This window comes from Dromaius novaehollandiae, chromosome 6 (assembly GCF_036370855.1).
Source record: "Dromaius novaehollandiae isolate bDroNov1 chromosome 6, bDroNov1.hap1, whole genome shotgun sequence".
Lineage (NCBI taxonomy): Eukaryota > Metazoa > Chordata > Aves > Casuariiformes > Dromaiidae > Dromaius > Dromaius novaehollandiae.
In genome coordinates this window covers 16,252,879-16,280,630 of record NC_088103.1, presented here as the reverse complement: position 1 = coordinate 16,280,630, position 27,752 = coordinate 16,252,879, and the positions used below count along the sequence as shown (strand labels likewise).

Below are 27,752 nucleotides of genomic sequence, written 5' to 3'. Positions count from 1 at the left end.
CATTTTGTGTCCTTATTCACAAAGGAAGGCAATAAACTCTTGCTTTATGTGAGCAAAAGCAGGTATGTGAAAATGTAAAGTCAGTCACAAATGCAGAGGAAGTCACAAGACTAAGGCCTTGCACAAAGAAGAAGGAAATACAAAAGTGTTTTTCAAAAGGCTGCTATTAAAACTAGTCATTTGTTACCCACATTCATTTTCTATCATTTCTCACTTCACAGAAACCAGAATAGTGTCACCACAGTATAGAAAGAAAATACATTCCAGACTGTAACCATTCCGTATCCCTGCTCCTTGTCCTGATGTGTAAAACACCAGCTATTCACCAGCAACTCCACAGAGTTGTCTGTTTTCTACTGTAGCTTCAGGAATATTTTCACATCATCAACATGTGCAGCCACATGCTTTAAAAAAAGTTCCCCGTGAAGGAAATATAAATACAGTGCACATGTATGTGCACACATATAGACAAGTTTGCTATAAATCTTTCCTTTGGCTTTTGGTAAGCTCTGAAGATCCTGACAATCTGAAGCCTCCAGAAGAACTGAGCAAGCAAACCATTAACCTTGCTGCCCATTGCTGAAAGCATGAACACTGCATGCTTCTACTTTCTCTGTTTCCCCTCCTCCTGCTGAAGTCCCACAAGTCCTCAATTCCTTATAACGTGTTCTTCACTTCTGCTACTTCCTGCATATACCAATGCATTTCTATAACATCTTGCGTATTTCTTTCCTGCTGATACTATTCTGACTTTTCACTTTAGATTTCCTCCTTCCTATGAAAATTCCAAATACTTGATTTAACTACCAGCTTTGTTCTTTCACCCCTAGATACAAGAATCTGATGACAAGTAGAAAGACTTGACTGTTTTTCTACTCACTACCCCTAGAAACCAAACATACGTCACATGGTTGAAGACAAGTCCTTAGGCAAGTTGTATCAAAGAAACAATATTTCAATTAGCTCAACTTTCCCATGGTTTTCAGAACTTGTTCAGTACTGATCTGAAAGTCAGGAATATTCCTAGACAAGTCAGTTTCTTCTTTAGAAGCTGACTTTTTTTTAAGCGGGATATTTAAACTTAATTTAGCTATATTATTTATACAAAAGTATTGAAGCATTAGTAATAAACATGACCATGGAAGGAGTTAATGTAATTTAATTCTAAGTCACTATAAGACCTGTATATTTTTATTATTATTTCTCTTTGTATTCCATTGTGTAATGAAAGACTAAGTATTTTTTAATTACGATTGTTTGGCAGAATCTTTTTAGAACACTGAAGCTCCTGGCTCACAAGCAAGAGATTAGATTAATTTTCAGAAGACTTAGAAAACATCTCCCTGTCTTCTGTCCAAAAGATTTAAACAAATTTGTTCCTTCAGCTGCTATTGTGTTTGAGCAAAATGCTGAATACTGACCGAATCAAAAGGATAATGCTGATTTCAGTATAAAGAATGAAAAACATAATCTCAAGCCTCTTCAAGGAAAGAAGCTGGCAGCTTCTGCAAGAAGCAGCAGAACCGCTTGAGTACTAGTGGAACAAGGTCTACTGCAAATTGTGGTGTTTAAGACTGATCTACAGTGGAAGAGACCTCTAAAAGTCACCTAGTACTACCACCTGGCCAAAGCAGGGCCAACTTTTAAGTTAGATCAGAGTCCAGTGAAGTTTTGAATATCTCTAAGGATGGTTATTACACACTCTCTCTGGACAACCTGTTCTAATGCTTGACCACCTTCATTGTGAAAAAATTCTTCCTAATATCTCATGAAAGTTTTTTTATTTCTATTTGTGCCTATTATCAATCTTATCACTTCAGAGTTGTATTTTAAAACTACTATGAACTTGAACTATACTCAAACTACGCTATTTCCACCTAAGTAAGTAAAGAGCTATTTCTTGCTAATTACAAATTGCAAGTCCACAATGGGATCAGGAACCAGGATTGAGAACTTCTCTCTCTCAACTAATGAAATTAAGATAGAAGACTGCTGGATTTAGGCTCTTTTGTTGCCTTCAACCTTGAAACCTTTGCTACAATGACTAAGCTTCAAATCCAGACCCATGCTTCTCCCCACCCCGACACACACACATCATGCTTAAAGCAAATACCTAGAAGTTAGGAGATGCTATTTTGAGCTCCTACAGGCTAAAGAGATGAAAGTACTCAAATTACTGAGCAATCACACATGACTACTTCTTACTTCTCCAGGTGTTTTTGAACAAAAGTGTCTACAATTTTGAAGGCTGTAAACTCAAAGATAGAGAAGTCTTAACGCATGCTCGTGAAGCCTACTGTACCGAATCCCAGAGGAAACTCAAAAGGGAGAATGGCAGTTTTAAGTACCTTGAACAAACTTCAGCTCTGCGTGGAACCAGAGAAAGGACTTTTCTAATGTAAAAGTTTAGCTGCAAGTACATGTGTGGGAGGGTATGGGAGGAGCTTAAGGCTATACCTCCCGGGACAGTGGCACAACATATTTAATGCAAGTCTCGAGTGCAAATAACTAGGTTCTTCTCAGACATCTTTAGTGTCAACAGAAAATACCCCAGAAGTTGGGGATCAGCATGGGCAGCTTAAGAGATTATCAATAAATATAAATGATCTTTCCAATTAAATTTGGAAAAGATTCCGGTTAATTTTAATGGTACAGTCTGGTGATCTCTGTAAGCCCTTTCTCTCACACAGGTCAGCAGCTGAATCAGTTCGCAGATGCAGCTTGCCAACTGGTTACCTGAGAGTAAGTACCAGAACAAGGAAAGAGGTAGGATCAACTGGCTTCGAAGGGGCAGGCCCATTACATCTTTGACACAAGCCTACTCTTAAAATCAGTTATCAAGCTACTAATTAAGCATGAAGATACAAGCAGAGTCCCAGTAGAGATTGCTCTGTCAATTCCTTCAGTCTAGTATTGCAGGTACCTACATTCAAGAAACACAACAGGAAAACCGTTTTTTGGGTCCGTACCAAGTTTCCTCCTCTACTCATTTTAACAAATTCATTGAATTGTCACTGTTCAAAGTAAATATCTCAAAGAATATCTCAAAATAAAATCAGGCACTAAGCAATAGCTGATTATATACATGAAGAGAGTATGAAACCTTTTATACGTACTATATTAAAACAGCAGTAGCAAGCTAGTCTTCTGTTTTGCTTGAAACATGTAGAAAGCTCTGTACTCAACTCAAACCATGTGAGAGGTACATAGCAGGCAGAACAGAAGTCTTATACAGAGATAAATTATGGATATACACTGTTGACAGAGCACTACTGTACATATCCCAAACATGAGAATGTGACATACCTAATAGTTTAGGTATCATTGTGCTGCACTGAACAGTCCTCTGAACTGCAAGCAATCACCCAGCATCACAGTCTGCTGTGTACAATTGCTCATAAGGAAATATGAATAAAACAGATTCACTGACCCCATACTGAAAACCATTAATGGCATTCTCTTGCACCCAGCAGAACAAAGTACTGTTGATTTAACTCCCCAGTCCCCTGAACTAGCTATGAATTTTGCACTTAAGCTCCAATTGCCTCCAATCAGAATAATGAGACAGCCATATTGGTCAGTCCTCCAACTTTTTTTTTTTTTTTTTTTTTTTTAAATTCAACTCAATTTGACAGAGGACTAAAAGATAATTAAACAATAATTAAATTTCCAGTTTTTCATAACTGGTGGCTGGATGGATGACAGACTCACAAATGAGTATTTTTGCCAACCAAAAACCAGACTATGACATATACCATGTAGCCTCACATGAGCATTTAAATTAGTTATGGCACACTGTCTCTTGGCAGCTAGGAGGATCAGAAGGCATGGGAAAGTTGGAATTACTTCAGTCAGGCAAGTTTAAGGGATTGAGGACATGCGTATGCACACACACGAATTTGAAATTCAGGAAGTCAAAACACTAAATACTTCAATTCTGCTGCTCATATAACTTGCTTCACAGTGCATTAAACATTTCTGATACTTCTCTACTTAAATATTTGCTAAGTTAAATTTACTCCTTCATAATCTATCCCACAGCAACAACACGTGACCACTATAATGTCACCCTTTTTAGTCAAGTGCCTATATGGTACATCAGGTAGATAAACCACTCACCTGCAAAAGAACAGTACTGATGTTTGAACAGAGCTGTATCAAAAAACAAAACAACAAAAAACCCCACCGTACCACCAAAATACACGTCTCAGTTACAGATGGAAAAAAAAAAATCCTCCTTATTTCAACTATGACATATTTACCTTGAACATGCAGAATGATAAGCAGATAGGCTCCAAGTAATTGCTCATAAATTCTCAGTCGAGTCATTGTTCACTTCTAATCCTTCCTGTGCAAGGCAACTGGCCCTTCTGCTTGACAAATGTTAAGCCTGGTCTGTTCAGCGAAGCCTAATTTAAGATTTGGTGGCTGACTGCAAAGATGATATCACAACTTTTCTGACTTGTTTCCTGAAAGATACAATAAAATAAAGGTGTAAGTAATGACTTGCATTGCCAAAACAAGAAAAAAAAGAGACCTCAAGATTTTTCAGCACACTGAACATAACTGGGTGGCTGCAAAAAATTATCTAAAATGCATACGTTTATTAAGATCGACAATCAAAACATTAGCCATATTTGTTATCCAACAGAACAGCAAAGTTTGTCTGAAATACCTATGTCTGGTATCAACCACATCCAAAAGAACAATCTGATGTCTGTACCAAAATTTCTATATATATATGTATATATATTATGTGGCTGTGGCCAGTGAGTTGAGAGAGAGGGAGAGGGAGAGAGAGAGAGAGAGAGCGAGAGAGAGAGAGAGCGCGCGCGCACGCGTTCTCTCAACTCACTGGCCACAGCCATGTAATTTAGACTCAAATACAGCTATCATAGGTAAAATTTAATAGATTAACATGTAAAAGTAATCTGTTTAAAAACTGTTTCTATTACATGACATATATTAGACTTACTATTTTACTTAAAGAACTCGGTGACTTCCCATAGCACTACTGTTAAGAGAGTAACCCCACATTCCGCCACAGGTTTAAAAACGCTTGCAGAGAAGCCTGCATCGCAATAAAAAAAGCTGCATCTTTACTGGATGACAACAAAATCTGTATTAAAATCCGTAATTTAGTTACCTAATCTACTTACAATGTTACTTTTAATTAGTCTCCTAAAATAGTATTAAGTCTTAAAAACAAAACCAAAACAACCCAGAGTCTCATTTAACATTCAGATTAAGAAATTAATCTCTCGCTTAACGTCAAGTATATTCCAGTCCTCTTTTCTGCAAACTAGTATGTTATGGTTTCGGGGGGGGGAGGGAGGGGGGCTAATCAGTTTAAAACATCAATGAAAAATTATTAATAATTGCTGTTAACTCCAACTGAGAGTCCTGACATCTTTCTAGATTCCCAAGTTTTGTGCAGATAAATCCTGCCTGAAGAAATATGCTATTATATGGACACACAATTTGCTACAAAGTTAAATATAGTTCCAGTAATTTAGCGGATTAACACATAGATAAGACAGTCATACTGAATGAAAAAATTACTTTTTCAGACCAAGTCAAGTATTACTCCTTAAGTAAGCGCTGTAGTTGTGGTCACATTCTTCTTTGTGAACTTTTTACAGTGATTAACAAAGGAAGCATAATTATCCTCAAAGGATGAAAAAGCAACCCAGACACCTAAATAGTTAACAGAGACAAAAGTGATTTTGTACGAAGATGAACAGAAGACTGATTTTGCCTTTCTTTGGCCTCTTGTTTCAGTAGGCTCGACCCCCGCGACCCCTGTCAGCCTGGCGCTACTCATGAATGCAAAAAACTGGTATTTGTTCAAGGATGTGCTGCAATTACTGTTGGTGGCCGCTTCCACCATAAATAACTCAATCTGTCTGTTGGTAAGACCCCAAAACTTTTCATTTTAATTAGTGCTTCAGAGGCATTTAACATGGAGGCAAATTAGCGGCGGAGCCGGGAGGTGTCTGTCACTTCCAATTTCTGTGGGGAAGGGGCAGGCAGCCTTCGACCCCTGCCCTACTTTTCACACATCTCTGACTTCTTAGTAACGAAGTAACAAAGCGCTCGATCACCAAAAGGGACAGGCACAACCCCTGCGCGGGCAAGAGTTTTTGGACGGAGAGCCTCGACGCTGCCAACCACTGCTCCCCAGCGCAACGGGCAGCAACGATATTCTCATTCATTGGGATCGGGCCGTTCTACAGAGCTACATTGTGCGCCGAACAATGCGCTGCACAAGCATTCGAAACACTAGCAACTTCAAAACAAACTCCCTCCCAAGGCAGAAATAAAAGCAATATAGCAACAAAACCATTCCTTCTCTCAAGTAATTCGTCACTAAAAGAAACAACCGTTTCTGAGCGCTGCGAGGGAAGAGCCTTCTGGCTATGCATGAGGACCACAACAAAACGAAGCCAGTGCTTTATTCAGTATTTCTATTGCCATGACTCCAACCCTCATGAAAACATGTGGAAGATGAGAATAGCCAACAGTCTGCATGTAGAAAAGTAACAGACCTTTTATTTACAATATTATTTTTGCAGTCCAGCATGAAAAAAACTAACATTGTGTTCAAAGTTTATTTTAAAATAATTTCTTCCCTATGCAAGTTTCAGTAAGCACTACATACTCTTACCATCCCTACGCTTCAAGAGTAGGAGTGTTTTAAACTCTCAGAAAATTGGCCGCCTCACTCCACATTTCAGTGATTTACCAGAGCACACTGGCACTGCCTTGCCATGGACCAAACATGCATTGCATATTTGCTTCTTTAGTACACAGCATGTTGCCATAAAAATCAAGAACTGGGCGGGGGGAAGATTATTTTCATGGTGAGTTTTCATCATCAGTGAGAAAATCTAAGGTAATTTTCAAAGAAGTCTTGTCCAAGACTTTCCAAGAATATAATGCTCTCAGCTTAGAACCGGTATTTTGTAACTGGATCCTCCTTTCCATAGTATTTCATTTTTCACAAGAAAATATATTTGTTCATATATATGTAAATATATACGTGTAGGCAATAAAATGACATGGAGAACAAGTTCCGATTCCCTATTTTTAAACCATTCTCATTTGAGATTGCTTATCGACACTTAAGAGAATACCACAAAAACAGAAAATAAAAACCAGTAGGACTGCAAATCCACTTTCCTTCCTCTGAAATGCACATATAAGGCCATAATATTATCACTTGAGTTGTCTATCTGTTCTGCTGCTGCTACTGTTCACCCTTACCAAGGAAGATCATACATGTGGCTTCAAGGCTTTGGTGGACAAGCACTCATGAATCTCACTGAACTGGGGGCTTTTGTACCCATAGCACTACTGAAAGTGCAGAAAGTGTGCCCCAGTCTTTAACTGCCGCATTTCAGTTTGGCAGGTAAGCTAAATCACTGACAAGGATCAGAGATTCACAATAAAACATCAGAACGTGAACTATGAGAACGGAGGTGGGGACACCTTCTCTGATTTATTCCTGAGTTTCTATTAAAAAGAAACACTGGTGGCCACTTAAGTCACACTGTCCAGATGAGGTGAGCAGCAGTTGGAATTTCTCTCAAATATGCCTGATATTAATAGTCCAGAATGCCCCAAGCGAACGACTACAAGTGTATTAAAGCACCAACTAGCTCCTGGAATGCTGGTCTGCCAACACACTGATGCTGAAGAACCTACACTAGCCCTAACCCTACACTCTATATGACTCTGAAGATATGAAAATAAAGTGTGCAAGATGTCATAGAGTCCAAAAGAGCAGTGAATTAAGCAGTAATTGTTTTTTAAGATGTGGCTCTAATTTCTAACAGCATAGCCTCAAAAACAAATGAGCTGCACTGTCCCAAATTTCAGTAAAGAATGATAGTGCTGAACATGGAAACAAAGACAGTATTGTAAAAGGGAAACATGAAAAAAGAAATGCCTGTCTCAAGACTTCACAAGAATTAGAACACTAAATGCATTTCACCAGGTAACTTCGAAAACATTTACAGGCCTGTACATACAACACCAAGTAGATGTACTTGGCCAAGCAAATCTGAAAAACATTAAATGTAGCCGTCGTTTGGACAAAAGTTATTTGGACAACTATAAGCATATTAGCTTACCTCAACCATATGTACAATTTTGAACACAATTTTGAGATAGAACAGAATGCCAGAGGATAAAAATTAAATGCAAAAAAGCTTTACTGAAAATGGATCGTCAGTCTAAGCCAGTATCTAACAACTTATTTCCTACGCATTGAATGCAATGACCTTATCTACTAGAGTTTTAAAAAGCTGATACAGTGCCACATAGGAAACTTAATTTGGATGGAAAAAGAAACAGGAATTTTAAGGACAGTAAACTTGCTGCAGGGCAGACAACAAGTAGTTTCAAGAACGGAGATTACTAATGTAGTTCATATGGCATTCAAGGACCTTGATCCTTGAATGAGTCATGATTCAAGCTTATTTATCTTTTTTCATTAATGAACTAAGCACAAGTAGTAACATGTTGATAAACACTGCTGACAAACATGGTGAATTGTCAATTCAGTTGAGTGTTGTTTTTATACAGGAAGATTCGCATGAAGGACTCAATAACAGAAATGGACTAGAATACAATTACATGGAAGCAGCAGAGTTGCACATTTCAGGAACTCAGAAGGAGTTTCTGCTACATGTAGACTAGGAGTTTATGCATAGGAAATGACCATGTCCAAGGACCCAAGTACACTAACTGATTACAGGGTGTCAGAGACGTAAGTGTGATGTGGCTGGGAGAAAGGGGCAAACACGACTCTAGGATTTTGTAAGAATAATCTCCGGGGTAGACAGGAAAACATGAACACCACAGCACAAGAGGAAACTCAAACATCATCTGGAATACAGTACACAACTATATACATATTAATACCATGTTAAGAATGATGAATTCAACATACACTTAGAAGGACTGATTATAGCAGGGATATAATTATTCTTTGAAAATGTAACATAGGGATAAACACAAGGAAAGAAGAGAGAGCTATTTAACCCAAGGAAAACTACTGGCTCAAGAACAACTAGGTATGGATTAGCCATAAAAATTTATTTAGACTAGAAATGTGAAAACAATTCTAACCACCAGTGAGGTTCTAGGGCAGATTTTCAAACTGAAATAAAGCCAAAAGACTTAATTAGTTTACTAAAAAGCAAATCAATAAAAAGACAGCACCATCTGATATAGCTGCAGGTGAGAGGGAGGGAGCACACTGATTTAGGAGAGCTCCTCCAACTTCATGTTCTTCTTTATAATATAAAATGAGCTGTGGTCAACTTCAAATTTAGTCAACAGTAAGAATGCAAGTTTCAGATTCTGCAGTGCATAATTCTGTCATGCATAATTCTGTCAAATAATTGTATAACCCTACTTTTCCCCAATGTACTTTTAAAAGACGTTTCTATTTTACTGCAAGCCAAACCTACAGAAATTGTAAAAAAGTGTCACACTGAAACTGATGAGCTAGCTATGCCAAACTGCTGACAAATACGCCAAGTTAAAAATGGAGGTACATACTAGATGTAAGCGAACCATCACAGTTAACAACCTTTATTCCTGTTACCACCACTTAAGTCTATGAAGAAAGGATACAACCTACGAAGAAGACTGCTAGCCAGTTGGCCACATGGCCATCAACAAAAACTACTCCAAATTATACATGCACAAAAACAATTCCATTAAAATGAATCAGACTGATTTAAAAACATTAGTGATTGCATAAATGTAAAAGCCAAAAGATTGTGCAAATTAGCTCAATGTTCTTCCTCTCTCTCTACAAACTGCTACGAAATTTGAAATACTAGGTGAAATGTAGTGTGCGTGCATGCACATACTGAAATGCAAAACATGAGTGCCATTTGGAGAATATTTATAAACACACATAGTTACTGTTAACACAGCAAGTAACTTAATTCCCATCAGGTACTGCAATGATGGTTTTGTTCATTCAAAAATCACAGGCCTCCAACAACTGCTTTCTGCAGCAACAGAGTCTTGGGAAAGAACTTATTTTTGAGCAGCTAGAAAGAAAGGCACCAAAATTCACCTTGCATACTCCAGAAGAAATCTTATGAAAAGGAAGACTTCAAGATGCCTGGAAGTATCCAGTGTGTGTACACTGCTGCAGAATTTAGAAAACAAACTACTAAATTATGATATATCTGTTTCATAAACAAAGTTGTTAACCATGAAGAAATTACAGCATAGCTGCTTTTTACCATGCCCAGCACAATTAGGTAATTGGGGACGCCACTCTCACGGGACTCCTGAATGCCCATCTCACTGTTAGTCTGGAATTCCAATTAACTAACTGCTACAAAGTTTCTGCCATTAAATTAGCAATAATGAAATTCAGCAAAATTATTTTCTCAGTGCCATCAGATATTCAGACATATCCTAGTGTGTTACAAACATCATGCATCCTCCGATTTGAGTGCACTCGAACAGGATTTTGCCACACAACTTGAATTCATCTCGACTCATTACCCTCTCTCAACTCTATCGCTTTAGCCAGTAAGGGCAGAACCTCTCCCCAGCTAGGGCAATAGGCAAGGTGACACTCACGCTCCTTCCTGCCACAACTGACATCGCCTCCTGCTATTCTAGCCAGAAGCTATCGTCCTTAGATGTTTTTATTCAGTATTTATTAGTTTTCCTAGTTCCTTACTGTCACACCAGTGGATATGAATGAGGAGCGAGAGGAGAAGGAAAAGAAAAACAAATCCCACACTCCAAATGTAATAAATTCCATCTCCAAATCTAATACCAATCCAAAATATGAATGTAACTTAAATCTTATTAGGTTAGGAAAAACCTTACTTAAAACAGAATGTCTTTCATACATCTACATCTCACTCATAAGCAGCAAGAAAAAAAACCATTAAAATTGTTATAAATTTCACGTCACTGTTGAAAATATGCTTATGTAGTCATACTATACTGCCATACTAGATCTATCACATATTTTGGTTCTGAATTACAATTATTTTATACAAACAACATACCAAGGGTGAAGAAGGGGAAAAGGAGAGCCTTGATCCTGAATATGTATTTACTCACTTAATAAAAATAAAATAAAAGAATAAAAAATCCACACCCAGCCCCTGAAGTCAGGGCCAGTGCCTTTAAAAGTACACATGCTTTTATAGAAAAGGGTTTCTAAAATACAAGATCCCTTTCAGCTCTATAAAGATGAATAATGAACATTTTAGCAACCCTACAGTAATGTTTCCACACTTTAAACAGACTTGTTCAATAACCTTGGGGGGGGGGAGGAGAGGAGGGAGGAGAAAAAAAACAAACAGCTCACCAAAAGCACCACAGGGTAAGCTTTAGATCCTGTATTAGCTTATTTTTGTTACACCTGTAACCTTTGCCAAAACACAAGTCTATAACGAGAAATTCACAACTACATTTTGTTTCCAAAGTGAAGATGATTATGCAAATTCTGAGATGCATGAAGAGTTCTCCAGAAACTGGTTTTTGTTTGGTGGTTACCAAGCATATTTTTCACGCCACGGCACCTAAGCAGAACAGGCCAACAGGCCATCTTTTTCTGGCTACTGAATTTAAATCAGTAACAAAACATGTTATGCAAAATCATGCTTCTTTCTCGGTATGTCTGACCCTGGTTTCTCCTATTATGAATTAGCAAGGATCACAAAACGAGCAGCCCGCCGCACCGCAGCCAGGCCGGGCTGGATGTCCGGCTCCCCCCAAGCCAAGGCTCCTGGAGGGAACGTGGTGCCCACAGGAGGGGAGTGTAAGCTCACTTCTGAGCAGGGGAGTGTTGTTGAAGTCTGCATCTCTTCTACACAACACAGCTTGTAAGAAGAGCAGTTACTGTTAAAAGAGAAGATTTTTAATTTCAAATCTGGTACAAAGAAGGAAATAACAGCAACACAGCTGAGACAATTCAACAGTTTCTACGTGAAATGCTTAAAAATAGCCTACAGCCACTCTCCTCTCCCCCCCCTTTCATCTCGCTTCCATTCTTAATTCTTGTTTTCTAGGTAGTAAGGTTTTTCTAACGCTCGTGGCTAGCTGCCAGCTCCATAAAACAACTCGGAGGAAAGCTCTCCCCTTTCCTTGGGCCCCTCCCCGCGCAGCCCTAGGCGCCCTGTCTGACATGCTTTGCAAGGCGTGCTGGACTGCCGCGCAGACTTTCTGGCTCCACGTCCATTGTTTGCATGGCTGCTCTGCTCCTTATCCAGAGCGCGCATTAGCATAAGAATACCGCCTCCCCCCTCGGCAAGCCGCCCCCCCCCCCCCGACCACCTCCACCCCTTAAGAATAAACACGGTTGGGGGGGTTCTTCTTTTCAGATTTTCTCGTTAAACGCTCTTTTCCTATTCAAGACTCTTAAAAATAAAATAAAATGCCAAATAAGCCCTTCTGACAAGGCTCAGAAATACCTGATTGCAGAGATTAGTAATTACCAAGGTCAAAAGAGTCACATTGATAGTGCTAGTCACAGATCCTTCACTCTTCACACTCCTGGTATGATTTTACTTACTATTAAAGAACATGTTTCACAAGGGAATATTACTTGTGAATAGCAGGGAACAGAGAATTTCTAGGAAAAAGTAACAGAAAGGAGATGTTAGTGCCTCCCTCCCCCCCCCCCCAGGGAAATTCAAATTGTTTGAGAACCACAGAAAGCCGACAGAAAGCATTACTTTTACAACACCATCCTCTTCCCCCTGCCCCCAAACCCAAAACACAAACAAAAATCCTCCAAACTGCTAGCAGCAACACCTTAAACACGGGAATCTCTACTGCCTACTTATCAAACTGCAAATCCTTTCCCTCTCGTAGCTGCAGATCCCACTGCGTCCCTCGTACAGCAAACGGAACATGATCTAGTATTAGAAAAGGTCTACAGAAAGGTATTTCCTGAGAAGCAAACAGCTTGCTCTCAAACTGCTTAAAACTGGTAACATAAATATATTTTTTGTTCTGCTATCCATGAGGTATCTGTTGTCCAAATTCATATATCACTTTGTGAACAAGATAAAAGCACATTTGCAAAATTTACTTTGTAGATAAGCCATATAATTTTTAAATCATTAAATTCAGCACTCATTACAATGGGTAAGAGAAAAAACTTTCCTTAGCAGTATTTCTTGATACATGCAAGCAGAAGAGACATGACTGGCAAAGTTCAACATTGTCACAATTCGATAATCCAAAACGCTGCTTGGCAAGGTAAATCTTAATCCTTCCCCCCCCCCCCCCCACATTACATGCTTGCAATGCTCATGGAAGCATCATACTCTGCTGACAGGGGAAACATTTTCAGTATAGCTGTTCCCAAAAGTCATGGTGTAAACAACACGTGGATATTCTGAAATGCATGTTCTGAAAGGAGCAGTCTCTAATGCTCTTGGGATGAAACTACTATAAATCCTTTTAATAGCTGTCAGGCTGAATAAAAGTAGTAGATGACGACCCTGCATGCCCCTCTAAAACTTACATGGTGGGGCAGAAAGGGAAGAGAGGGGGGGAAAAAATTCTTTAAAAAGTGTTCTAACTACAGAAACAAAAATTAACATATGTATCTTGTGAATGACATTTAACTCTTAAGCTTGTTCTTCCTGTTAATTATATTGCCCTTTTAATAACCTGAAATTGCTGGAGTGTTCCCTTTCAATATCTTTTGTGATTCTTTTGGTAGCCTATGAATAGTCAGCTAACAGCATTTCTGTAATCTTCTATAAGCCTCCACATGCACTCTAAAAAACTCATTTTTGGATATATGTAATTTTTTTTTACAAGGTTGCAGGTCCCAGGTACAAAACTCATCCTTGCAGTGGAGGTTACCACCTCCATAACAAAGGTGAGAGAAATAAGCAACTACTATCAGGTGCAAATCTAGAGTATTAGCCTAAACCAGAATCAATGGCAGGTTTAAATTAATATGCTGGGCCCTGAACAGCTGTGGCTGATGAGCTGGTGCATGCTTGACACTGCTGCAGAGGCACTGACCTCCAGCAAAAGAGCAAGGTGGACAGCTGGGGGTGGTAACCTCACAAGCTGTCCCACCAGTAACTGCCAGAGCTTGCAAGGAGAACCCTGATACGTACAAGTAGGATGATTAAAGCTTCAATAGACAAAAGCAGAAAGAAAGAGAAAAGGATAAAAAACAAAATCTCACCTGAGAGCAAATGCCTTGCAATTACAGCATTCATTTATCTCATACAGAGCTTGCCAAGTGTTGTTATTCTGTTATTCTCAGTATCACAGACCTCACGTCTAAAGCATGACAAGCTAATGCACTCAGTTATTTCAAAAATAGTGAAGATATCAAATTAGATAGGTATGTTATATATAACAAACTGCTTACACAGTACAAATAATCTGAAATGAATTCCATACGACATTGTTTCCACTTTTATCTCCAATACTTATTTTTTACAATATTTAATTGTCAAGTATGCTCTGGGGGATTTTTTCAGGACTCTGCATGCATGCAACAGAGCCTATGCTACTCTTCGTATTCCAACAGTATTTTACAGCAGTTTTGCTGACATGAAAACAGTTTAATGCAAACCCAAGTTAAACTCTAAGTGCATTGTGGATCCGGTTGGTTAAATAACTACAGAAACAACATGGCATGCACATGCACACAAACTACTCCTCTTAACTTTAAACAATGTATTTCATCAAATATAGCTTCAAAGACATTTCTAAATCCAAACACAGTAATCTTTCAATAAGTAGACAGAGTTCAAAGGTAATGTTTATACTTTAACAGTTATCGTCCCATATTTCCCTGCATTAAAGTATGAAAGTAATACTGTTAAAAATCTTTCACAAAATCCACCAAAACCAAATATATGCACAAGAAACAGGACTGCAGAAAGCACAGTAAGATTAAAATTTTAGAGTTCAATATTTTTAAAAAATATACAGTGTATTTCTCCCATTAGCATTCAAACAATTACACTTTTTTCCCCCCCATTGCAAACAGATTATCTTAAATACACTAGAAAAGAAAATGTGTTTTTCAACAACTGTAGCACAGTAGATCTTAGAATGGCTCAACAACATTTAAGTGAGTAATATTTCTTATTCCTTTTTCTTTAAAAGGATTAAATGACACCTTTCCACACACACTTGTGATCCCTGATACTTTATTCAAGTTTTTTTTTTCCCTCCATATGGTAAAAAAAGAGACTAGACAAACAACTAAGGAAATGAAGAAGGTACACATACACTACATTTTTAATCTTAGCTATCATGATCATTTCTATTGATCATCAGCTGTAGCAGAAACAGATAAAAACGTTTAACAGATTTTTAACCTTTAATTGCAGTGTATATCTAAGATGCTCTTCCCAAAAGCATTCAGAATTCTGTAATATGTGCTACCCCAGCACAGTAGAGGAGTATTTATTTCCAAGAAGGAAAATACACAAGCAAGCAGACGATAAAGAAAAAACATTTTCAAAGTCTATCTTTCTCCTCTCAGCTTCCCTTGTTCTCCCACTCTGACTCTTGAACTGTGTGACTTAATCAGCCCCCATACTCAGTACTACAGAAAAAATTTGGATATTGTTTTCTACCACAAACATTTTTTCCCATTATCCTTAAACTTGAAGGGTACCTCCTCTGATGTCACAACAGTTCCTTAAGCTAAACTCTTACAAATAAATGCGTGCTGACTTCTAAGTCATCTCTGTATCGACTTTGGCAATTCAGTTATTCCCCAGTCACTGAATTTACATTCTTGTAACCATCACATCCTGCCTTTTCCTACATCATTTCTGCCAAGGCCATCATTGCGTCTAAAAATCATTTACTCCTTTCACATCTCCACTATCAAAACCTTGTTTATTCCATGATTCTTTAGCCTACGCTGCTCACTACCTGTCTAGCACATCAGTTACTCCATTTTTCAAAGGATGAAGGATAAAGCCTCCCTAGACCTCAATGGTCCAGTGTATTGTCATTGCAGAAGAAAGATGAAAGCACATTGCTGAACTTGAATTTGAAGTATTGAAGTGATGCTTTATACCACAATAAATCATAGGTCAACACCTGTCTTGGTGGGCTTAGCTATATCTAGGCTTCAGCCTTACAACTTACTTACTGACTTCACTCATTGCTAAAACAAGCTCTTTTCAGAGCTGATAATAATGTCGATATGTAACAACATCCTATTAATAACTTAACTTCCTCTCCATGTGAAAAAACAGGAAATAAGACTTATAGCCTGCCCAGAGACCACCAGCATCATTTAGGAAAAGTAAACAGGGCCAATTTTCTGGTATAGAGTACTATTTATACAACTGGACATGAAAGATTTTGAATCTCACATACCAACTGTTTTGTAAAACTCTGAATTTTTCATTTTTACCAGCAGCTATGAAAAGAAGAGAAAAATTAACATGGTCCCCACACATGATGTGTTTGACTTTCGAAAGCCTTTGGCTGTAGAATACAGAGAAACTATTGTCAACGTGAGTAAGAATTCCATATAGGCTTCTTCCATGATGAAAATGAAGTTGACTGTACAGACGAGGGGAGTGTGAAGCCCCACATCCTCAACAAGGTATCAAAGAGGAAATGACCAGTAGTATCATTGTGATAACAACTAAATAATGGCGATCATCAAACCATCACCTTCGACATTCATCATAAAAGCATCCAAAAAAAATCCAGAGCATTCCTGACAATGAAGTGTTTTGTTTGTTGTTGACAAATCTAGATGTACACATCAGCTATGTCTAAATCAGCCTCTCAATCTTGTAATCCTTTCTACTTTCTTTTCATTTTTGATTGTCTTTCTTTCCAGCAAGACCAACTATGGGCAGCACCTGATAAGGTGATGCACAGAAAGTCGTCATGTTAGCTTCATTATATGACCTTTACTTAGCTGCAACATAGAACTTCAGTGCAATTTGTGTCAGGCTTGAAGGTTGTTTAAAAAAAGTTGTCACCAGATTAATCTCTTTCCCACTCATAATTCATAAGTGGGATAGCTAAGTTATAGCTAAGTTAACTTAATGTGATAACTTTCTGAAGGCAGAAAATGCAGAAATATATAAAGAGTATATCTTTGTTAGCAGAACAAAACAGCACCTATTATTTCTTCTTCTAAGAGAGGGAGCAGGTTCATTAGCAGTGCTCTTTGAGCTTTCTAGCTTATAAAATTGTATCAGTGTTTGTGAACGAATTGGTTTGGGTGCGGTTCACAATGTGGTGGCAAGAGAAAGGATGAAACTAGATAGAAGCTGAAGTTAGAGGGTTGGTTATTCTGGCCTACTGTAGGTCAGAATTAAGACTGATGATTCAAATTAAATCTGTGAAGGAAAGATTGAGGGTTACAGGAAAACCACAGACTCCATGAGAAGAAGAAATTTTTGTTGCAAGTTGAAGAGTAAAGAATTATTTCTGGCAGAAAGAGTGAGGGGACCAAAAAAAGAGTTTGAAAAATCTCTATCAAACACTGCACAGTATGTTGTAATCGCCAATCCTCTGTCACTTCCTGAATATTGTTTCCATTGCCCTCTGTTTTCTTTGAGGTTTTTCGAAGATTTGAGATAGGAACTGTACAGAAAACAAAAACAGTGGATGGAATACTGTAGCATAAATACACCCCTGGCAGAGAGGTAGGTCAGACTGTTGTTGCCCTGTCCTTGCCTTAAGGACAGTCAGTAGAAGGTGGTCAGGGCAAGAGTATAAAACCCAGGAGAATGATGAGAATGCCCTCTCCCCCGATATCCCATTTAGTTCATTACTTCTGCTGGAAAATGCACCCATTATCAGTATCTACAGAGGGTCTCTACAGCAGTTTGCAATAACTGAATATTACTGTGTAGCTCTGCCCTATGTTAAGAGAAACTTAACACACACACACGCACCCCCCGAACCTGGAACTAGATACATAAACAGTGGTAGCGTTTTTAAGAACTTTCTTCATGGAGAAGCTATCGCTATCAATTGGCTGCCACAAGTTACATGAACATACTTTAGCCAAACTCTAGTTTCACAAGAAAATTGTACAGCCTCTTTAATAATTCTAAGAAGCACTTTACTACTTTTTCCCTAAGACAGTGTGAGCTATGTAACAAACTATTTCAATTTACCTGCTCTCTCACTGAAACACAATTTTGATATTCTACTACAGACAAGTAGCGTAGCAGTTTGTAGAATGAGAGAATGCGTTTCTCACAGACCACAAATTTATAAATTCATTACATGTCATAACTCCTCCCCTTGTAGTAACAGCAGCTTAAATCTCATCTTTTAGGCACTTAATTATGCATAATAATTAAAAAAAATTAACTGTTAATCTTTTTCTCCTCTTTCAGTTTCAACACATGAGTTACATAATTAGCTTTTTTTTGGATGAACTTTCCAACTAAAAACCCGTTTCCCACTGAGAAAAATGCTTTGGTTTGTTGAGGAATTCATTTCAGTTGATCAATTTACCAGCTGCAAAATTCACAGATGCATTGGCATATATTTGAAAGTAACACTGACAAGACCAAGGCTTTGGTAGACCTGCTTGTTTCAAAGTATATGTCCTTTTCATACTGGAATTTGAATTTCTGTTAAACTCCAGCAACAAACAATAGCAAGAGTAGTTACTCACAAAACTGAAACTGCTTTTAAAAGAAGATCTTTTCTGATGCTTTTATTATTGTTTTTTTCCCAGTCACAGGAATGGTGACAGTACACTTTGTTTTCATGAGATTCTACTTCCACTTAAGTATTCAGCTACTGCTTAGGCTCTGGCAGAGTAATAGAGGAGTCGGAGGGGAAAGGTACTGTCTCCATACATCAGTAGATAGTAGGAGCAACAGAACCACTGATGCTAATTTTAGAAGACTGATAATAAATACAGAAAAAAAAATTTTAGTCTTGTTATTCAAAGATTGGGGATATCACAAAACAGGAAGTTTACTGAGGGGAAGAGACCAAGTAGTTTACAAAAGTACATTTATCGTGGATTGCAAAATTATCCTATGACGATTTAAGCTGCATAGAACTTCAAGTCACCAGTATGAACACCTCTCTTCTCCAACACTGCTGTCTCACACTTCACCAGGCCTCCTCTAAGCAGTCAGATCCCTGTTCACTTGCATCTCTGAGAGGCTAGGACCAAACTGCTTCTGCAAAACTTTGCTTCTCGTGCTTTATTTGACAAGTGAAACAAACCTAATATTTTTCAAGAGCCTGCAACTTGAAGCTGTGTTTGAATGAGAACAGGTGTTTCACATCACAGAAGAACAAAGTGTTTGAAAGAAGGTAAAGTGTGGCCATCTTGGGGACTTTCTGCACATCTTCATTGTGGAAACTGTCATATTGAGTAGGGCTACCGATCCATCCAACATCACTCTAACAAATTAAAGTCTTCTGTCACTAACTGTGACCAATGGTAGACATTTAAAAATCAGAGTGCAAGATGCCCTATCTATAACAAAATATGGAATAATCGGCACTTGGACATTTTTTCCCTCACTTACATAAGTTAGCAGCAGCTTCCGGGAAACCAAAGTTAAAAATCATGAACGTGAGGCTTCTGTTTTCTTCAAAAGTTTATATACAGTACATAACACACAAATGCAGGTAGGTGCATGCTTCTTCCATGTTACTTATGCATATGCTCATCCACATAGATTTTTGTATAATATATATTAAAAAATTTTTCACTAAGAGGCAAGCTCCTAGAGGATTATGAAAACAAAAAAAGTATTTAGTTCTAAATAAGAATTTGTCTTTCCAATTGCTGCATTCACAAAGCCATAAGAGACAGGGACGTTCATTTCATTATCTTTACGCATGTATCCTACATGAAAGCAACTGGGTTCACAAAGACAGAGGGCAAACAATTCTGTTTATTACGATGACACGATCTCACAGTTTTCCAAATACAGATATGCCATTAAGTTTCTGAAACTTCACAGTAATGTCTTTGCCCTATTTCTCAAGAATTGTAGTGTTTTCCTATTTTTACAACTATCTGCCTTACCACTTTAACTGAATAGACTATTGTGGTAACACTTAAATCCTTGTTCTAGTAAATACAATAGCAAGGCTCCCCTTACCTCCACTAAACCAAACATTTGACCACAGCTCATCCGACCTGGATAGTTACATTTATTTTCCTTACCCTAAATTGACACTAAATAGTGCAAATAATTCTTTCCTTCATCATCCTTGCTTCATCAGGTCATTTTGAAGTTACTCACTTCCTTACCCTCCCTTCCCCCCCACCTATATAATCTTACCTTTTTTCCAGTAGTTTGGTCTTCAGGTTACTGATAAATGCAACTAGACGAATACTGCTTCAGCATACAGCCGCCTTACTGGTCCCTTTTCTTTTCTCTCCCCCACCTTCTCTTTTTTATTTTTAAACCATTCCACTGTTAAATTAGAATACTTTTACTCCATTTTCTTATCCAGTTTCTAAGCCATTTCCGCTTACTTCTAACTACAGCTAGCAAACTTACTGGCTGCCTGAGACTGGCTGCCTTTAAAACGTTAGAGGAAATTTCATTAAGACTTTGTGCACTTTCACATATTAGTTGAATCAGTGTTTCAAATTTGTTCTTCCATGCACACCTATAAAGCACATCATCCTAAAATTTGGTTTGCGTTGTTAGAAGTTATCACTGACATTATCACATCAAGTTAGTTCATGATAAAGCAGGTGGAAGAAAGAAAAAGATTTTATTAATTTATACCATCAACAAATATTGCTTGATTCTATGGAATTAACAGCTTTTGCTGTTTTCCAAAAGTGACAGAATATTTTCATATGGCTAACCAAATTATGAACATTTTCTACTGCCTAGAGTACTTTTTCATTGAGATATTTTATTCTTACATTGAGTGCCACCAATGGAAAATTATTTTAACAACAGTGTTTCAAAACAGATCATTTAAGTTAAACTGAGGTTTTAAAAAATTCAAATTGCTACTCAAGATCCCGTGAAGCTCTTGAACTGTGTTGTAATTGCAAAAAAGACACAACAAAAGTATGCTGTCTTTACGAAGACTCCGCTAAGGTTTGCATGTATATTTTTAAAGGATATCACATATATATCTAAATTAGATATAAAAGCATTCAAAAAAGCACTAATAGCAGCAATTTCCTATAATATTAAGGTTCTTACAAAAAGACCTTCATCTTAGATTTTGATAGGTTAGTAGGTGGCCATTTATTATTTTAAAACATATTTTTAATTGGGCTCTTGGATCTATTTCCATGCAATTTTGTTTGTCAGCTACAAGACTTCAGAACCATTTCATCCCGTACAACTGATCATAACATCACAATCTTGATAACTTTGAAGCAGGGCTATGCTGAGTTTTATTCCTAGCCCAGTGGATCCTGGCCCATAACTGAGTTGTTAGGACTGCTTCAAAACAGGACCAAAAATAAAACAAGAACAATCCCACTATTAAATTCAACATTTAGTAGACAACCACCTCTTACCATTCTTAATCTAAACATTAAAGTGAACAATCCAGCAAATGAGAAATAAGGTATCTTTCTAGTCATATATTCATGTTATGGTAACTTGATTGTAAAATACATTACTATTAATACAAACATCCTCAGACTGTACTGTGAATGCATTCCATGTATAGTGTTTTCTCAGCTTAAGCTCCTGAATTAGTTTTTTTCTCTCCTACCGTATTGAAGTCCCATTCTCAGAGATACAAATAAGATGCAAAACTTAGCCTCTTGTTACTACACAAGTTTGCCTGGATTTCTTTGAGATATGCTGCCCACTACACATTTAAGAGGAGCTTCTGAGCCTGACAGATCCAACATAAAAAACATGAAGTGAAAGCATTCTAGAATAGTTAAATTCAGTTTTCTCGATCCTGGCTGTCTTGGTCCAGGAATAGGGAAGGTTCTTGTTTTAAAGAGTCTGAGATTGAGATGGCAATGCTACTGGAACAATCCGGGTTAAACCAGGACAAACGTGATTAAGTAAAGCACTGTCAAGAGGCTACTGACTGTGGATTAGGCACATACATTGTTTTCATTTCCCAAGGACCAGCAAAATGCGTGACAGCAAGAGCAAGCTTCACAAGAAGCTTCTACATTGCAAGCTTTGGAATGGAGTCATTAGCACTTCCTGCTTTGATCAACAGATTCAAAAGAAGACATGGACTTCAGGTTTCTCCACTCTTGGAAAATGCTTTGAACACACTGACCTGCATTTCCCATTTGCGGTCTGAGCCTGAAGCAGCTGAGCCTGTTTGTTACGGAATTAAGAACTGCTGGCAGATAGTTTGCCGACAAGGGAACCCAGTCATACAGAATAACCGCATCCTAACTGAATGGGGAAGCTCTTACACAGTCTGGACGGTTAATAAGATGGTGCACCTGCAGTGTTTTTATCACTTGAAGATTTTGTTATGAAACACTTAGCATGTGTTCCTGGCTACTGAACTAGCAAACTCCATCAGATGAGATGAGATGTTTCTATCACCTACTGTTTGGGAAAAGATAGAAAGAAAGTGACTTTACAGACACTGGAAGCTGAAAACTAGGAAGTTATTCTGAAACTGTCAACTAAAGTTACTGGTTCAACAGTTGTACATTAAACATCCTTAACCTGCTTACAGCTGTTGCCTTGCTGTAGGCAAGACAAACTAAGGGAGTACTTTACATTTTAATGGAAAAAAGTATATTAAGAAGTCATCCAAGCTTACTTTTCAACACCCTGAAGAAAAAGTAAACAAGTCAAAATCTCTATGCTAAACAATGAGACAACATGATACAGGAGATCAGTTGCAGAAGGTAATTAAGCATACATAACCACACATTACACAAATGCTAAAGACTTGCATGAATTCACAGAGTCATAATTAAAAGACATTTACCCTACTAAATAAGGCCTAAGAGAATTTTACACTGTCTCAAAAAATAAAAGTAGAATTTTACACTGTCTCAAAAAATAAAGGTAGAATTAGCAGAAGTACAAAGAAAGGCCATATTAAAGAAAGACTAAAATAAATCAGGATTATTCCTCATCTTGAGAAAATGGAACTATCAGACAGATGTATGATAGGCGTCATTAAGCCTTAACATGGAAGAGATAACTAGAGAGATTTATTCACAGTTTCTGCTGGTACACCACCTATGACATTTTAACCAACACTAACCACACACACCACTAACCAGTATCAGACAGCTGTTTCAGATGCTAACAACATGCAACTTTTCTGTGTGATGTATATTTAAAACTAAAGCACTCGCTTTTGCAGGGTTTTGTGGGTTGCAAAATTATAAATGGCTTCAGAAAGTTCAATTGAAAGCACGTCGGGCTATAAATGTAATACTGCAGATATCTCAGGAAGTCCCTAAAATCAGCTGGGATGTTATACCAGTGCAAGACATTACTCAGGCTATATCTAGTATTTATATTCTTTCCCTCTTTATGGTCTCAGTAACCTTATTTTCTGTCTTTATTTTTGTCTCTTTTTTTTAAAATTCTCTAAGACACTCAACTTATTCACCTTACTATTGGAACTAAAGTATAAAGATATGAGAAGAAGAGGTAGAACATATCTAGGAACAAAAATGATTAGCCAAATGACCTCTTGCTCTACAACTCCTGGATCTTTTTTCTTGTCATTTACATATTTATTGACATACAAGTCCATAACCCTTAGTAAAAACAGGACAAGCTATGTCAAGATAGTGAAATCTTGTGGTGAGGTATTGTGCCTATTATATTTTTTGCCAGATCAACTAGTGACATACAAGGAAAGCAAAAAACACCCTTCCCGCAACTATTGCTAATACTATCACTATAAAGAATAAAGTGGACAAGAGGGAATTTTTAAAAAAAGAATATTACATCTGGACTGTGTATGCTCATACCCTGTCATGTGACACTGAAAGCTTCTGCTAAGCCATATCAGCAAAATAAGAAGTATCTGCAAAAAAAAAAAAAGCCCCTCTCTTCCCCCCTCCCCCCACCACTGTGTACTAGAAGAGTGTCTATCAGTTTTTCAGTTCAAAGCAGTATCTGAAAGACACAGGGAGGGGAGATGCAGATGGTATCTGTAAGACAAACTAATTACTATTTACTGGTATGCTTTCCTCAGAGAGCTCACCTATACATGGTGACTCCAAACATTTACCTTTCCCTCAAACCTCTAACAAAAAAAATCTGAGTCCGTTCATATAAATGAAGTTTGCAGCACTGTTTCTCCAAATACTGCATCAGCTCTAGATGCTTTGGCAGTGCCATCACTGAGAACAGAGGGAAGAGTGATGAAAAAACCTGTCTTATGACAAACCATTCTCTACCCAAACACCACGATGGGGGTGCACCTCTGATGAAAACGAGTTGCAACCAATTTCCAAGACTCTGAATAATCAGAAATGCTAGTTTCTGGAAACAATACTGGTCCCTGCCAATCATGAATTGGCAATATTAACAAAAGGCTGGCCTCGTAGCTGTATACAAAATATCCACCCTGAAGGCCAAGAGAGAAAAAGCAGAATTCTTTACCTGCTAGAAAGAGATTTGCCTGGGTTGCCATCCTGAGTTTGCTGGCTCTTAAGAGTTTGAGTTGCACCACAGTACAGTGCCACTTACCCTTCTGTTTGCATGAGAATAAGTAGCCACTGCAGAACCCAATGCTTCTGACTGATACTGGCACAATTTATCTAGTTGCTCCGGACAGATAAGCATTAATTTCCTGTCAGAATAAGAGGTCATGAGAAGAGTTCCTAGAAGGAACAAGAAAGGGGGACTGCCCTCAGTGGAAGGCAAGTTGGATTGTGCAAGCACAGCCAAGCATGACATGCACTGAAGCACCAGATGATGTGTTAACCGCTCCCTCAGAAATATGGAAGTCAAAAGCAGTAGAAAGGAAAGCCAAGGAGAAACAAGGCTGATTCTCTTCAGTACACACACATAGCTCCCAATGAGCAGCACAGATCTGATGGGAAGAACATGTAGGTGAGTGATAAGCAACTGTTGGTGGTGGTGCCAACAAACTAAAGGGAACTGTTAAAGCAGACACTGCAGAAATGATGAAGAAAAATAAGAGTAAGGATGCAAAATTAGTTTCTTTCTAAAAACTATGGAAAAGATTCCAAGGGAAAACAAAATAACACAGAAATCCTTAAATGGAGAACTTTCTCAACATAAAGAGAAATATACCTTCAAAACATAGATCCTCTGCAAATACCTGTATCTTGCTGGAGAACTCAGCACTTTACATCAATGACAAACAGCACAAATGGACAGCTGTGCTGTTGTCATAGTCAAGATGGATATTGAAGATGCTGTATCTACCACATGCATAGCAAGCTCCTTTGTGCACAAAACAGGCTGCATCTCTGAGAATCTGACACGTTTGAACTGACCTCAAAAACATGAAGACAGCCACTTACAGACAGATGCTCAATCCTATAAAGCCCCTTTTACTTCAGCACATTGATAATTCTTCACAATGGATGAGGTGGTTGTGCTGTTCACAGCAGACAGTCTAGGTTAATGAAGCTGTTCAGTGCTACAAATAGCCCCTAAAGCATAGTCTTCTACCTGTACGCACGTGGTCCCTGAACATTAAATCTCAAACAGCTGATTTTTAGCAAGATATCGAGAACTCTGTCACCAACGTAAAAAAAAGCTCATCGGTTTTTAAAGGAGAAGCAAGACGGCTGCTTATCACATGCTTTTTACCTCTGAAACAGTCAAAATAAAGTTTTGCATGCATTAACCTTACCTCAGAATTAGGAAACTGAATGAAACTGTACTGTACTTCAAGCTTCCTCCAGACTGTTTTCATCTGTACTTCCACTTCATTAGTTCAAATGTGATATTATGGAAACGCATATTTCTATTAATCTGTAAAAACAGGAAGGGAATTCGACTTAAGAGTTAACAGAAAAAAAATTGTAATGACAGTTTATGGTGCATAATATGAATTGCCTATTACAGATAGGGATATCAATAATTATGGAACCCATCTGCTATTATGAACTGCTTCTAGACAAAATTTACCAGACTCCTGCATTTCTAACAGTTCTACAGTTGCAGTATATTTGTAAAATACTGATACTAAAGGCATTTAAAATTGATTTTATTTAGAATATATCATTAAATTATTCATACAAATACTGAAAGAGATCTGCCTTAGATGAAGAGGAGATGGGGGGTTGGGGGAAGGAAGAGTGTTAAAAATCTGTGTGGATAGTTTTCCTAAGAAAATAAGGCTTTGTAGTTGCTAGTCTTTCTGACCTCCCCAGTAACTCCTGGCTTCACCTGGCCAGTACCAACCAGATTTATAAGCCTTCACATATTAAGACTTAACTTTTATTTTTATTTTTATTTTTTTAAATGGGCAGCAGAGTAGAGGACACATTGTTAGCAACACCAATAGGAAAAAAAACAGTGTACAAGCTAATCTTTATTACACACCAGAGAATCTACAAGAGATTGCAGCTTCATGACAAAAATCTACTAGTATCACCCCATTAATTCAACTACACGAGGAACTACAATATCCTGAGAAATAGTCAGTAGGCTTACTGGACCTGCATGGTGGCATGATTGCTCCTGGGAAGGAAAAGCAAGCCAAAAAGCTGAAAAAATACTACAAGTAGGGTAGGTTTGATATATATATATATATGTATATGTGTGTGTGTGTGTGTGTGTGTGTGTGTGTGTGTGTGTGTGTGTGTGTGTGTGTATATATATGTATATGTATTTTTTTTTTAACTGGCATAAACCCAAGTATTAGAGGAAACCAAGGAACAGGCTCTTACCTGACGTTCTAACAATTGTGAACAAACCTGACGTGTCAAGTCCCACTGTTTTCAAGTATCTTTTGAAAAAGCTAATTTGAGCTTATCAGCTTTAGTACTTATATTCCAATTTCATCATATGCCACATATGGCCAATGCTTTCCATTTTGTCACAACGTTACAACTTTTGAATGTTTCCATTATCTGAGGCTTTCAGAAAGACCATCAAAGAAGTTTATTATTAAAGAAGCCTTACTCTTATGTATGCAAATATAACCTTGAAAGTAGCAAAGACTCAAATATCAGTAACCTAGATGTATTATTACAAAGTGTACGATCCAATCTTACAAACTAGAGATTGAATGCATTATTTTCGAATGCCACAGCTGACAGTTTGGGAATAGGGGTGGATGAAACAGTTGCCTAAGTCACTTCCAGCAAAGGAAGAATTTCAGTGCCTGCTCTTCGCTTTTCCTTCCCCAGCTCCACGAGGACCTTTCCCATTACAGGAAGGTCAGAATACTTCTGTCTCCATGTCCATTTATAAGCACTGTTTCTAACACACTGTGGTTTAATAGTCTTGGTAATAAATAATAAATCTGTTTAAAACAGGCAACCTGAAACCACCCTGAATATCAGATAGCACTAGTTCTTAAAGACAACTGTCTCCGCTGAGCAGACAGCCTGACACTTGACTTGTTTCCTCCATGGTAAAACTGAAAAAATATTCTTGCCATGCAAAGGTGTCTGTGGGGGTTGCTTTTTTCTTCTTCTAAATTAAGCTCGTAAGAAATCTACAAACTAAATCCGTCTCTTTATGTATAATCAAGGAATTAGGTTCATCTTCTGCCGGGCTCCAAAACAAACTACTATAAGCAGAAAAGAGTTGGTGTACTTTCCCTTTCTACTATACCACCACATTCCCTGTATCCAATTTATACAAAGGCCACTCTGTATG

At 37.9% G+C, this 27,752-nt stretch overlaps 1 protein-coding gene across 5 annotated transcripts in view; it reads right to left on the bottom strand.

The window, feature by feature from the left end:
* The window catches only part of BMPR1A (bone morphogenetic protein receptor type 1A), an 88,890-nt gene that overhangs the window by 21,114 nt on the left and 40,024 nt on the right, over positions 1–27,752 (bottom strand). For 4 of the 5 annotated variants that reach the window (XR_010389664.1, XM_064513748.1, XM_026116772.2 and 1 more), the window contains exons 2-3: positions 25,774–25,895; positions 4,263–4,469 (exon numbers count right to left, since the gene is read on the bottom strand). Coding sequence is in view for 4 of the 5 variants with exons in the window: in XM_064513748.1 (XP_064369818.1) it covers positions 4,263–4,329 (67 nt within the window). In the remaining variant the exon portion in view is untranslated. The remainder of the gene's footprint in view (positions 1–4,262; positions 4,470–25,773; positions 25,896–27,752) is intronic. The other variant, XM_064513749.1, reaches the window with a different exon arrangement.